This window comes from Gorilla gorilla, chromosome 8, assembly GCF_029281585.2.
Source record: "Gorilla gorilla gorilla isolate KB3781 chromosome 8, NHGRI_mGorGor1-v2.1_pri, whole genome shotgun sequence".
Lineage (NCBI taxonomy): Eukaryota > Metazoa > Chordata > Mammalia > Primates > Hominidae > Gorilla > Gorilla gorilla.
Window position 1 is genome coordinate 138,342,898 of NC_073232.2, and position 15,069 is coordinate 138,357,966.

At 46.7% G+C, this 15,069-nt stretch overlaps 1 protein-coding gene across 3 annotated transcripts in view; it reads right to left on the minus strand.

Moving 5' to 3' along the window:
• The window catches only part of ADAM12 (ADAM metallopeptidase domain 12), a 377,010-nt gene that overhangs the window by 41,837 nt on the left and 320,104 nt on the right, over window positions 1–15,069 (minus strand). For all 3 annotated transcript variants that reach the window (XM_019034886.4, XM_019034889.4, XM_063710574.1), the window contains exons 13-14: window positions 11,514–11,603; window positions 9,627–9,822 (exon numbers count right to left, since the gene is read on the minus strand). In XM_019034886.4, the coding sequence (XP_018890431.3) occupies window positions 9,627–9,822; window positions 11,514–11,603 (286 nt within the window). The remainder of the gene's footprint in view (window positions 1–9,626; window positions 9,823–11,513; window positions 11,604–15,069) is intronic.

The following is a 15,069-nucleotide window of genomic DNA, read 5'->3' on the forward strand; positions in this document are numbered from 1 at the left end:
GCAGGATGATGAGCGCCAAAGCTCCTTCCCACCTGCTCTGCGACATCCAAAAGGTGTGGCTGAGAGAGTGACAGGTCAGTGGTTAGCGATTCTTTTTGCTGGCTACTTTCAGGGGGAAGCCTTGTTTTATAGCTGGGCATGTATGGGGTCTAAGAAAAATACCTAATGCCTATCAGTCTTCAGCCTTTTTAGTTTGCCCCCTCCTGTCTGACTGACCTACTCAGTAACCATGCTTCAGAGTTGGAAGAACAAAGGCTTGGAACTCGGGCTGATCTGGCATTCAATGTCCAAAAGGCCTTGTTGTACAAGCTCTCGAGGTTCCGTCCCCTCATCTGTAAAATGGGGACAAGGACCTGACTCAAAGCTGCTGTGGAGCTGCATCAGTGTGTAGAGCTCCTGGCATGTGGCAGACCCCTAGGAAACCCAAGTGATAATGAAGACCACCTTGGACTGTGGGGAAGGTGTGGCTTCTGGACTTTAGGGGCTGGGGGTGTGTGTGGGGAGAAGAGAGTTCCTTGTACCAGCCCCTGCCCGCATCACTTACCACACCTGTAACGATTCATGATCACGTCAGTAGGGGCTTTACATCCATCTCCCTCACACTTCATGGTCTCCAGGGCCTTACACATTATGGGCAACTAGTGGAGACTGTGGGCTAACCAGATGCCTCAGGAAATGAGAAGGAAAGAAGAGAATCTCATCTGAAACCCTAATAGTTTTTGCACATCCTTTGCATATAAATCAGAACTATCATCCAGCACAAGGATTTCAACTTCCCTGCACCCATCCCCTTACTCCTTTCAATGAGTGTGGTTCCCCACGGCCCCCAAATCCCAGCTGGTTCTGGGAACCCTCCTGGCCTGGGCTTCCAGACTCCCCCTGAGTCAGCACCCAGTGCCACATTGAAAGAGGCAGCAGGCAACCCTGGGCAAAGACCCTTGAGTCTGACTTCTCTTTATGCCACTCAACCCTAGAACAAAGATCATTTTCCTGTCATTACTCTCCTTGCTCTTAACAAACACACACACTTTAAATGAACGACACATTTTAGATCATCAGCAGGCCATTTGTAATTAAAGTATGGTGCTGGATACAGCACGCGGTATCATCTTTGATCCTTATAGCCACCCTGTAAGGTCTACATTCTCCCCATTTCAGAGATTTTCACTTAGACTCAGCGTTTTAGCAACTTGCCGAAGATCACAATGTAAATGGCAAAGTTGGGTTTGTCTCATGGGTTTAAAGCTAAAACCCATGATCCAGCCATGATCCTGTGCTGCCTTCCTCTTGGAAACCCCCTACTTGACTATAGACTCCTGTCCCTGCCATCCTTTCCTCTTCGGAACCACCAACATATTCTCCTGTAATCCAGCTGCTCGTGGAGTCAACTTCATCTTCACCAAGTCTTTTTCCACAAAATCTCCTGACAGGTGAGGACGACAGCTGCCTCATGCTCATGTCTCAGGTGCTGAACTGACCTGGGTCACAGCCTACCCCCTGCATCTGAGCATGCTCAGTGAGATTTCCCTTTAAAACTGGGACAATGGAGGCAGGCAGCAGATATTTGCATGGTTTGTGTTGCATCTATACTGATTCAGGGAAAGAAATGAAAAATTCAGAGTAGAATGACTTGGAAACCTCTGAGGGAGCAGTTCCTCAAGAAATAAATCTCAGTGAAGTTTGGCCAGTAAAACTGACTCCACTTTGCCATTAATTCATCCAGTGGCTTGAACGATGCGAGGTTCTAAAGGTTAACTTTCTGTCTACCTCCAGGAAGGCAATAATGGTCACCTTCTAAGAGTTTCATTCATTTGAGCTTTCACCCAAAACATGAGGGAGTGAGGGATGCCATATCATACTTTACCGCTGAAATATGGCCAGGACGTGATGTCCCTGAGGCACAGCAATGATAGGGCTCACTGCCACGTGGCAAAGAAAAGGGGCATTTGCAGGAGAGGCAGGCTATGATTTCATCAGCCATGTAAACACGGGGATAGGACAGATGCATTTCTCTATGGAATCAAAGGCCCGAATGCATACTCCAGCCCCTGTCATCTACTTTGTTCATTCTCTTCTCTGGAGAATGAAGAAGAGTGGCTAACTCACGGGTAGCCCCAATAGATACGATCTTTTGCTTCCTTTTATCAGCCCTCTGAAATTGCTGCTGCTTTAATTTGGTAGTGGTGGTGAGGGTTTGCAAGGAAGGTGGGAGGAAGATGGAGCAGAGCCCTGTTTACAATGCTTACTCTTATCCAGTTGGCCAGGGTGCCTTACCCTGGAGTCTCCAGGCTGTAATGAGAAATCTCCCATGAGGAACACGGATATTTAAAGGCTAAGGGGTTTCAAATGAACCAAACTTCTAAGGACGCAGCGGCCAGAACTTGGTCCTGTTTGCAACACGCCCCTGCTGCCCCAAACTCCAATGTTAGGTTGTAGGATGGTACCATGGTGGGCTCTGGGCCACTTCCTGGGGCCAGGGAGCTGCCAGCTAGTGGTCGCCAGAGTGATTCAGCACAACTCCTTCCAGAACCACACACTGGCCACACCCCTCCAGGGTGAAATCTACCTGTGTGGTAGGAGGTTGCTCTGGGAGCTTGGAGCAGCAACAGCACTTTGTGAAAACGGATTGTGGGGTAGGAGACACAGGGTTATTGTTTTGTTGAACACCTCTCCCATATCCCTTCTTCTAGGAACAAGAACATTTTCCCCATGGGAAATCCATTTTTTATAGTTAATTGGAGCTAACTTTCCTATCTAATGGCAGAGGTATGCACATAAGATTGAATCAGAGAGGTCCATCCCACAGGTTATATGATCGGGTCAATGCTGGGCACATGACCGAAGCCAGGGGAGTCAGTGTCTTCCTTGGAACTCGATGCCTGAGCCAGCTGGATCAGGGTCCAGGGCTCCTGTGTCCTTCAGGGCTCTCCTCTGCCCCCAGCTTTGCCATGGAGGCTGGGATTGGCCCTCCTTTCCCTCCTCCCAAGGTTGTCTTCCTCTTGTATTTACCACACTTGCTTTTGCCTCCTGAGAGGCCCCAGGGCTCCTACCTGTGGGCAGGGATGCTGCCTCGGGCCAGCGCATAGCAGATGTGTTCCAAGAACGAATGAGTGAAAAGCCATTTGGGGAAAGCACATCATGTCTCCAATGCCCTTCCCGGAGGAAGTCAATTGTGGTTCTGCAAACACAGCAGCCTGGGTAAATGAACACTGTCTGCTGGTTTATCTTTTCTATGACTCTGGATTTCCACTTATTCATTGACATCAAATGAAGTATTACTGTGGGATCTTATGTAAGGTCATAAAAAGACAGACATTTTACTTCCTGGAAAGGTAAATTGTTATTCCCTCAAAGTTAAGGAAGAAAACTTATAAGCAGGGAAACCAAAGGGGGCTGAGTGCTGACCTTGGGAGCAGATGCAGCTCCAGCACTGAAAGAAAACATCATTAAAGGAAAGAGGCTCAAAGGCACGGAGCCCGCAGACAACTCTCTGCGTGCCCTGCCTGTCCAGAACCTGCTGATCCTGGTCAGGATAGCGGAGGAGGGGCCAACAGAGTGCTTCCCGTGGCTTTTGTGCGTCAGCTGCCATCTGGAATTTATCTTAGAGACAGAGTGGTCAATAATTTAAAAAGTGCAAATGACTTCTATCCACTTGTAAGATGTTACAAAGGCAGAGATTTGGTTCAAAGTTGCTGCATTAAAAAATGTCTGTCTTCATGAAGACAAGCGATTTCACATCTCTTAGAAAGAATGACAACGGTTTTCTTATCACTACCATATTACATCAATGTAGAGCCTTTGAGTCCTTAATAATGGAACACTTAGATATTTTGCCATTATCAAAAGATAAAATTTAGCCTTTCAGAGGGAATCTTGACACCATACTATATTTTATAATGATGTAGAAAGTGATGGATTTTAATTAGCAGTTTTATCTTCAGAGTGCTATAACTTATATTTGTAATTGTAGTTTGGAAGTCCCCAATGTCATTATGTTTTTTTTGAAAGAGAAATGATGGCATCTTGCATTCAGCCCACAATTTACTCAATCTAATCTTACTAAAATGACTCCACGATGCAAATGTACTTCCCCAGTTCAGTCCAATCGGCTCCTCCTTCCCTGTGTCACTGATTTCCCTAACCCCTGCCACTAACATCCACAGACAAAGGCATTTTTACAGACAACTGGAGACTGTATTGTCCTTCCCATCTCTCTTCTTCAGACGGACCTTTGTATTCATCAGAAAATGAAGTCCAAATGAACAAATTTTATCATTTCTTTCTCACTTGATGGGACAAAAGGGAGACTTTCCTGACTTCTAAACAACAAGACTTCCGGCAAAAATCTCTTTTTTTCCCATCTGTGGCCACAGGAGTTGTAGGTGATTCATAAATGCACTGCCCAAAGTGGGTCACAATAAACCAAGCTCATGTAAACCAGATTTGCAAATAAACACTGAGTATTCACCAGCCCATAAAAATGGTCTGGTCAGCTCACACTGCAGAAATCAAACATTAGATTCTGGTGAGTGATAAAATAGAAAAAACTAACACATTTTGGGAATTCTCTGATGCCAATTGTTTGTGACTATAGATGTGTAGTTATCTGTAAGATTAATTGCCAAGGAATATTTTCAGTAACCATGCTGGTGGTTCTCACAAAAAACATTGGTAAAAGTAAATTTGCTACCTAAACAAAAATATCCAGCTATATTTCAGAAGGAGTAAAGGTCATGTCATATTGACAGAAAATCTTTGTAGATATTAAGACTAAACTGGGCAAGGAGAGCTAAACGCCAACCACACAGTTTGAACTGTGAATAACATTTGTATGTTTGAAATCAACATAGCAAGTCTTGAGATACCAGATTTGTGGGACAAAAATCAGTGAGAAAAAAAATTATACTCTTAGCCAACGAGAACGTACGTTATCAACAACAAAAACAATTAGAACAACAAATAAATGAACAAAAAACCGAAAAGGCATTCTTAAAGTGTATTGCTTTGCCAGTTAGAAGTTGCAGGCATGTGTTTTGAATTTTCTATTGTTTTATTTGTAGAAAGATTTGGAAGCAGGATTGTTTTATTGAAATATAATGCCAGATTGAGAAAAGCCCATTTCAAAAGGGAATCATTAGTTGGAAGGAAGGGCTTCATCCAGTCAGTGTTTGGGTTGCCAGATCTGGAGGGTGAGTAATGGACATCCTGAATGTAACTGGAGAATTCTGGACAACTCAGCAACTCGGGCAAGGTCACTGGGGTGCAAATGTCAAGGGCCGGTGGGACAAGGACTCAAGGACTCCTAGAGCTCTGAGCTCCTACATTTCCCAGGAGGCCTATGATGACCCCAGTGCATACGTGATCCAGATCCTGAAGCATTTGCTCCTGGGTGGGGAAATACTGCAAATGCAAACTTGACAATAAGTTTTCCTTTCTGAATCATGAAAAGCTAATTCAAACCAACCACTATAACAAAGCATTGAAATGTTCTCAATGGTATATCTGGCTGGCCAGGGGCCTGGCTGAGGAAGTCACCTCTGCTCCCAGGACTGCATTTGTCCGGGATCCATGCCTCCTGGGAGGATACTGTGAAGGATTCACATCCGCACTCCCCTCCAGATCCAGGCAGGAGTGCACAGGGACTGTGGGAAGTGTGTCACTCTGGCAGAGTCGGGGCTCTTGAGTCAGCATCTTACACACAGCAGGACATCAACAAATACTTGACAAATGAGAGAATGGTATGGCAGTTGAGGATCTCTGCTCTTCAAGGCACAGCCCAAGCTCTACACACACAGAACTACCTGCACTTGCCCTGGTTGGCCCCACTGTCCCTGTGTGCCCTGAGCTGTGCTATTCTGTATACCGGAAATATCCATCCTCTTCCACCCCTGGCAAACCACTATTCCACGGCAACCTTGTCTTCAAAGCCTCCTAGTTGGCTGCTTTCCTCCACCCCAACATATCTGGCCCATGACCCTCTTACAGCCCGTTTTACAGACCCCAAGGATTTGAGTATCTTGCTCACTAGTCTAAGCTTCCTGGGAGTGCAGCTGCATCTTATTTATAGAGTTTAGATTTACTAGGAGCTCTGCATCTAGCATAGAACCACATATATTACATGGAATAGATGATAGGCTATGTTGGAGCATAACAGACCCTTGGGGTAGGTAGATCACTATCCTTATTTTACCGATGAGGCATAACAAGGTTGAGCAATTCGCAGAAGGTCCCTTTCTAGTAAGTGGTCTGTTCAATGCCTGTGGCTCCCCTAAAAGGCCCACATCCTTGTCTAAAACCTACGCACATGTTATCTGACATGGCAAAAGGGACTTTGAAGATGTGATTACTTTTAGGATCTTGAGGTGGGGAGATCACCCTGGACAATCTGGGTGAGCCTGATAGAATCACAAGGGTCCTTATAAGAGGAAGGCAGGAGAGTCAGTGTCAGAGAAAGGGATGTGACTACAGAAGCAGAAGTCGGAGAGGGACAGACACTTGCAGATGCTGTGCTGTTGGCCTTGAAGATGGAGGAAGGGGCCATGAGCCAAGGAATGCAAGTGGCCTCTAAAAGTTGGGAAAGGCAAGGAAACGGATGCTCCCCAGAGCCTCCCAAAGCAATGCTGCCTTGCCAGTATCTTGATTTCAGGATTTCTGACCTCCAGAACTGTAAAATGAAGCATTTATAAGCCATTAAGTTTGTGCTAATTTGTTACAGCCGCCATGGGAAACTCACACAGTGCCTGTAAACTGGAAACCAGGTGGAAACACCGACAAGGGGAGGAAGGAGCACACTGCACTCCCGAAGGAGGTGGTCAAAGGCCCATTCCAAGAGCTCCCTGGCATCAAGGGCCACAGTGGGTTGCAGCCTTCCCTGCTCTCTGCTCTCCCAAGGAAGTCTGTATAATGATCTGAAGAACTGAGGAGGGGCGGGCAGGACAGACCAAAACCCAGGAAGTCACAAGCCCGAGGTGGCTTCCCAAGCCTGGTCTCTGTGCTGTGGCTTTCAGGAACCCTGAGCCAAAGATAAAGTCTCTTCACCAAAACTTTACATTTGTTACCAACAGTCCTGATGCCATGGATGTTCCATGCTGTGTGCAGTGGCCACACATGACACCACCCACCACCACCCCAGCAAAGGCCTCCTGGTTACCAGGGAGAGAGTGGGTGGGAGAGAGTAGAGCTAAGCCAGGAGCTCCCAGGGAAGCCCCCTCCTTAGGAAGAGGACGTGGCTACCTGGGTGCTCAGACCTCCAGCCTCCCCCTCCATCATGGGGATGATGAGAGCCCAAGCAGATGACTTCCTATTGCTCTTGCTTTTGAGAAGCTCAGTCTGTGGGTCAGGTTGTCAGTCTGTCTGTCTGTCTGGTTCTCTCTCTGGTCAGGCAGCTACAGAAGGACTAGTCTGATGAGATAATAAATACCAGCCTTGGTCACCACGAATCAGAGGCACACAGCCAGCTGAGTCACACAATGGGGGTGGCTCAGACAGCACTGTCGAGTTCCATCTGACCTCACTTTGGAAACAGGGCCAGCTGTTCGAATACGGCAGGGCATTAAGGAACACATTTCACTCCCAAAGCTCCAAGTGCTGTGTGTGCTCTGGCCACAAAATGCTTTTTGGAAAGGAGCTTCATCACAGCCCTTGTAACTCAAGAAAAGGAGACTGCTGATTCTGGAGAAAGGCTGGGACGGGGACGGCACTAGGGATGCCTGAAGCCATGAAGATTTGGCCTGCAGCAGTAGCCGCAGTCCCAAAGTGACCTCAGTTGGCTAAAAGCTGCCTGAAGTCACTAAACCATGTCAAGCCCAAACACCATTCAATGTGTATAGCGAGTACTGGCTTAGTCCTTGTCACTGCAACAGGGTGTCCCCCACTGCTCCTGCCCCCTGCTTTGCCCAGGGTGCCCCAAGGCCCAGCAGGCGATGATGCCAGGACTGAGGGCTGCTCAGGGTCCAAGGATGAAGCACTAAGGGCCCGGGAACTGCAGGCCTCCCCATCCCACCTGCCCACGTGCATCCCTGAGTGCTGAGGAGCATCAGAACAACTCCTCGGAGGCCGAGCTAAAGAGGCCTGTGCTCGTCCCTCCTTGCTACCAAGCTGCCCTTTCTTTTCCCCCAGAAAGCTCCAAGTACAGAGGACATCGCTGGCTGGCAGGGGACATGGGCCTCCCAGCAGGACCCAGCTCCGAGAAACATCCATCTTGTTTTCCATGCCTGGGCGTGGCTTTTACATTCCATTGAAAACCCAAGCTTCGAGGTTTAGTCATCAATTTCTGTTCCACTTTATTTCCCTCATCACTCCTAAAACCAAAGCCTCACAACAAAAGTCTGACAAAGGTCCTATCAGGTTTCCCTCCCACTAGAGATCCTGCCTGATTCTGCTTGGCTTTCAGCCTGGGCCTGGCCGACCACAGCGGCCTTGCCAGAGATGGGGTCTCTGGCCAGGGCTGAGGTCATTTCTGCAGCCAGCAGGAGGAGGGAGTGACAAAGGACTCAACCACATTATCATAAGGGAAAGAGAACTGCAGGACAGGGTGGGGCCTGCACTTGTGGATTTCATGGTTGGACTCCTGGGAGCTGGACACAGGCATTGAATCTCAAATGGTTCTGGGGTGACGGGGCCTTGGAGTCCAGGGCTGCCCAGTGAGGCCTTGGATCTCTGACCCCAGAAGGTGGGGCGTGGAGGAGAGACACGCAGGGGATGGATTCTTCCCTTTTGCATCTGAGCTTCTGCTTCATTTTGGAGCTTTGGTGGAGCTTTAGAGCGAGACCTCCCTCTTCAGGGTGACTGTGCATTGTGGGAGTAACACATGGGCATTGGGTCACAGTGACCCAGGTTCAAATCCTAGCCCGGAGACCTGGGGAAACTGACATTTGGCCTCAGAGTTTGAGCATCATCTTCTGTAAAACTTCATAGTCCCCACTTCAGGGGCTTGTTGGAGGGTCAGAAGAGACAAACTGTGCCAAATGCCCAGCCTGAACTGGTGAAATGGTGAACTGATGGTCTCTTGTTTGACGCAACCACCCCACTTTCCCATTTGAGAGCCACTCACTGCTGCTCTCAGGCCTTCCGATTACAGACACACTTATGCTTCAAGTCTGATCAGGGCCTTCCCCACGGAGCCCTGGGCCCCTCACTTGGTTGGGGTCCTCTTATGAGTACAAAGGGGCATTACTAAAATCTCAGTGGTGGTGGGAAAGTTCTGTCTGTCTGTCCAACTACGTGCTATGCTATCTGAGGGCAGGAGTCATGGTGGATTCATCCCTGCCATCCCTCGGGGCACACAGTAGGTGCTCCTGCAGCTCCCGTATCTCCTGGGGCACACAGGTGCTCCTGCATCTTCTGTATCCCCCGGGGCACACAGTAGGTGCTCCTGCATCTCCTGTTGGACTGCACTGAGCTTCTTAAGGCCAGGCTCCAGGCAGTGTCCATTTCTGCGCACCCCATGCCCAGTGTGGCCTCAGCCCCTCCCTGGGAGTCAATCACTCCCGACTGAACACACCGGATGTTGTGTGGATAGCGCCCGCCAGGAGTGGGGGCTAACCAAAACAGAGCACATGCCCCCAGTCCCACAGCCCAGGTCTGCCAGTGCCTCTCCTGATGCCGAGCTTGTGGCGGCCACGTACCTGGTCCCCAGAGCGTGACACACTGCTGCTCATGAGTCTGGCAGATGCCATTGTAGCAGTAGCCGTCCACATCCTGACATGAGTGCCCATCGTGCAGGTACACGTTGGCTGGGCAGTGAGGGCTGGCCCCTGTGCAGAACTCTGGGAGATCACAGGAGTTGCTGGAGTCCCTGCACGCTGTTCCTGCAGGCTTCAGCTGGAAGGAGAGGGCCATTTATGACACATGCACCCGGGGAAAGGGAGAGGCAGCTCTCAGCATTACTCCTGGGCTGGAGTGGACAGGGCCATAAGTCCCACATAAGGGGTGAGGATTTCAAAGGAAGTTGCTTCTAATGTAGAGACCTCATTAAATTATCAGATTCTTGTTCTGGGGTTCACTGTTCCACTATAAAGTGGGTGGGACAACCAAGAGCAGCCTCTGTTTAATGTCATGCAACATTAGGGTTCTCCAAGAAACACACAAGCTGGCTGCTGGCACTTGGCACCTCAGAGGAAGAAGAAGGAGGGAAGCGTTGGCTGCTGGCCTGGTTGATTCTTAAGAAAAAGGTCTCTGGGTGTCAACACTATGACACATTTCAAGGGGACATTTGCATTTATGGTGTTGGCATGTGTGGGCAAGTTAATAAAAATAACTTTAAGGTCACAATCACGATAGCAATTTTACTCAGTCGTCAAATCATAGAACTCTCTTTACTGCTTTATGGGAAGAACAGGAGAAGAACAAGGGAGAGGTAAAGGGTGTTAGAAGCCATCTGACCAATGGCTCAGCTTTTTGTGGTTGAAGAAATTAAGGCTCAGAGTAGCCTGTCTGAGGCTACACAGCTAGGGACCCCTGCGAGTCCTGGGCTTAGTTCCCTGCATACTCCTGAAACGCAAAGAGATAAGACCCCTGCCAACTTCTAGAAGATCTGGAAGTTGAAAGCAACTGTTAACAAGTCATAACCTAAAAGTGAACCACAATCAGGCATTGCCCTGTGGTCCTCCCTCCCCCTGGGCACAGGCTTAGACTTGCTTCCCCCTTCCCCCAACTCCCTTCCAGGCACCTTCCTTCACCAATTACTGGGAGCCAGGGAGAGCCAGCTGCTTATAACATTCCGCAGAAGTTAATCAGCATTAGGAAGAGGATGAAGGCTATTTTAAAGCCGAACATTAAATGTTATAATGCCTTCTAAATCACCGTGCTCACATGGGGCAGCTAAGAGGGAGTTTCCTGCAAGCAGAATGTCAGGATCAATTGCTTAATTAAAATGAAATAAAACTCTACGCTTGGAACTGTTGAATCAAAAGCTCAGGCTTCTACTCTGTCAGATATCAGCTCTGAATAATGAGACAATGGAACTGCCAAAAGAAACGCAGTCCTAGCCAGCAGCAATGGCGAGAGTATAAAACTGCCATTCTTGGCTGGGCAGGGTTGGTGGCACCTTCTTTTGGGAGGACATTAAGATTGAGTTGTTTATACAAAACTTCTGGGACAAGCCAGCAGGCAGATGTCCGCGGGATCAAGAAGATGAACCTGGGGGAACCTGAGTGACAGTGGATGGGGACTTGTTCTTGCCTTGCTCTTCTTGTCAGCATAGTAGGACCCCATGTGCCTCTGACGGCACAAATGGAGCATTTAAAGTTGAACTAGGGTTTATCGGTCTGATCAGTTGTCAGCCCCTAAATAAATAAACACAAGTGACTGGCAACTGAAGCGTGCATTTCACCCCAAGATTAGAAGCTAAACAGTAAGAGGTGGGTAACACCAACTGGCGTGAGAAGGAGGGATGGTGCGTGCTGTGGTGAGTGCTGGGAAACCTTCCAGCCACACTGCTTGCCCTGCAACAGATCTGAACCACCTGAACCTGTTGGCGACCTGGGGGTCAAGTTGCAGCTCCAGTGACTCACCTGGCAGTCTTCACAGCACAGCCCATGTGCGCACACAGCGTCCGGCTTCAGGGTACAGGTGGTGGCATTGCAGCAGCGATTCATACATTCCTGGAGAGAGGAATGGGATTTGTTTGACAGGGTCTTATGGAGTATGCACTCACTGAATGCAAACATCACACCTTAAATGGCTGCAAAAATCAAGAAAGACCAAGAGGGCCCAGCTCCTGAACTGCACACCTGCCTGTTTCCGTCTGTTAGGAAAGCAAAGCTTCTGCTGTTTATGAACCAACTGGGTCTACGAGTCCCTGGAAAAAGCCAGTAGCACACAAGTGCCCTCATGAAAGGTAAAGCAGTTGTGACATAGGCTGGCCGGCTGGGGACATCACTCTAGTCAGCAGTACACTGGGGCTCTGTAGAGGGGTGTCCAGGCGGATCTCATTGCAATGGACTGCATCAGGATCCCTGGAGGACTTTGAAATTACCCAATCAAAAATATACATAGATGCATACAATCTGTACTCTTCAAAAATGAACCTTTTTTGATTTAGAGAGTACTGGCAGGAAATGAAGTCAAACCAGTGGTTTCAACCACAATTCCCTGCAATCTCGCCAGGGTTGTGGATGAGACCCTTGACCAGCCCAGGTAAGTTGTCTGGCCTGACAATTCCATCACTCGGAAAGTCAGAAATGGACATTATAACAAGCAAGTGGCCGGAAGGAGGCCTATGGGCTGTGCCCATTGATTTGCAAGGGATTTAAATGGATAGTTCAAGCGTTAGATGTATTGTCCTCTCTGAAACAAAAGTGAGAAAAGAAAGTAACTCCTTTATAATGCTGTGCTCCACACGTACCCATTGCTTCCATTTTTTTCCTAACAAAAACAAGAGATTGACGTTTTTTGCTCAGTTCTCAACAAAAGGCCTGCACGCACTTATCAAGTGAAGTCCTTGTACTTGAGGACATTCAAGTAACTGCACTTTACACATTTTAGAAGAAATGTAATTATCATAAGATGGAACAGTTCACAGATCTTTAATACTGAGTAATTTATCAATGTTCTTTTATTTTATCCAATATATGATATGCTTTGAAAAATTTATATACCATTGGCTGGGGTGAAGCTAATCACATACTAGTTTAATAATATAATACTTTACTCCTGAAAACCATCTTTCTTGAATGGATTTATCATGAGTTTTATAAATGCAATTAATAAAATTTTGTCAATAATCCAGAAGATTTATGGCAAACCCAGATACTGAAACTATATCCTATGTAAAACACTAATTATGCTCTCATTTGATGTTCCATTTGATTCTATTATACAGACTTCCAAAGTTATTAAATTTTAAATTTGCTCGAGGACTTTATAAACATCCAGAATGTGTAATATAGACAATAAGATAAAACTGTCAACCAGAAGTCATAGCTGTAACTTTTACGACAGTAAGAGTTTCTAACCTGTGGACTTATGATTCTAAAAGAGTTTAGGAACTTTTTTTAAAAAAAGTAGTCCATTAATTGCATTTTTAAATCAGTGCCATCAAATGCACACCACTGCTATCCTGGTCCTTATTGGCTCTATGGATGACACATTTACCAAATTACAAGTGTTCTTGAAATTCCATGTTAAACCAGCCACCCTAAATCTGGGTCCTAAAATTCTTTAAGAAATATCTTCCCCCCTCTCTCAAATCACCCAGCAATATAAGCAGCAGCTCAAATGGAAATGCAGCCATGCCAAATGGCTCTGACTTCTAAGGGGATGATAATGTGAGAAAGTTAACTAAGTTGAAAAGATATTCGCAAGCTACTGGCATCCTATTGACTTTAAACAAGGAGATAAGGCTGCTTTCCCAGTCCTGTTAGCTGGAAGAACGAGTGAGTTGTCAGGATTTCCTTATGTTGATATAAATCCAATGCCCTGTCCGGGAAGGCTTCAGCAATCAACCTGCCTTTAAACCACCCAGGATCTATTTCTTCTGCAGTACCATATTTCTCAGAAGAGACACATTCTTCATCTGCTGCTACATTGATTATTTTAGTCCTCAATAGAGAAGTCCAACAGAGCCAATGAATACCAAGTCTCCAAAGAAGAAAGAATAATGAAAGCATTACAGAATTCTCTGCAAAGCCCTAATTGTCATTCTCAGGTTGTAGGTAGCAGACATAGATTCTTAATCACAATGAACTGGGAGAAGACTAGAAGCCATCTTCTTGAAAATAATGGAGATTATTTCTGGGAGCAAGGGAGAAGCTGGTTTCCGTTGGGTGCTGGCGGTTGTTTTTCAGATCCCATTTACTACCCCTTCCCTGATGTCATAACACACTGGGTCCCTCTGTGGGCCAGGGAATGGCCAGGTCAATCTGATGTAAGGGCATGCAGAATAACCAGGGCCTGAGCACTGGGTAGTGGGATAAAGAACCTAGGTTAACAAGTCTTTTTGTCTAAAATTCTTAGGCAAAGCAGTTTGGAAACTGTAAATAGGTTGTCACACTGCCAAACACAATTTGAGTTTGAACCTTGAAACTCTTATTTTCTAATAATAACTACTTGAAACTATTTTTTGAAAAGCAAAAAATAAAAAACAGCAAATCTAAAAAGTGAGGCAAAAGGCTCACCTGTAACTTTCAAAGAAAGAACTTTGGATGAGGGGAATGAGAGCTATCTTCAAATATCAAGAAGTTATCCTACAAAATAAGGACCTTAACTGCAGAAATACAAAGTTGGTAACTGCATGCAAGCAGTTTGGCTCTGTACAAGGAGGGAGTTTGTAATAATCAAAGCTACCCTATAATGCAACATGCCACCTGGAGAGACAGCACCCTGTCAAGCCGCATGACTCCTTCATGGAGAAAAGAGGGAGGATCAGAATATGAGTGGCTGACACATTTTAGGTACTCAAGCATTTGCTGATGTGATGGTGGTGGTGGGGATAATGATAGGGGTGGGGATGGTAGCAGTGATGCTGGTAGCAATGTGGATACTGGTGTGGCCATGGTGGTGGCAGTAGCTGTGGAGATGGCAGTGGTTACAATAGTGGGGTGATGGTGAGGGCGGTAGTGATGACGGTGGCGGCAGTGGCAGTGATATGGTGATGATGGTCATGAGAGAAATGGTGATGATGTTGGGTGGAAGAGGTGGTGGTGGCGATTGTGGAGATGGTGATGTTAGCAATGGTGGTCATGATTGTAGCAGTGATGTGGCTGCTGCTGGTGGCATATGGAGTAAATAACTGCTAACGAAATCATTCCAAACCCGAGAGTTCATGGCTTCATGAAGAGCTGTCAAATTTATTTAGATTAACAAAGAATCATAAAAAGTTCAAATCAAAGACAAACCATTTTAAGCCAACATGGCCTCTCCTGAGAAAGGTGAGTAATTTAAACTAATTCATTTTTTCCTTTAAGAAATTAACAAGGCCCACAAGGAATTTCCCCTTTGCATACCCCAACCCATGATGGTTTTAAGTTTTCCTCTGCTAATCTTGAGAAGAGTTTCTGTAACACTATAATTAGGACTTGCTCCTACACAGCAACCATTCCCTGCTCATGGTGAGCAAAATTAAACACC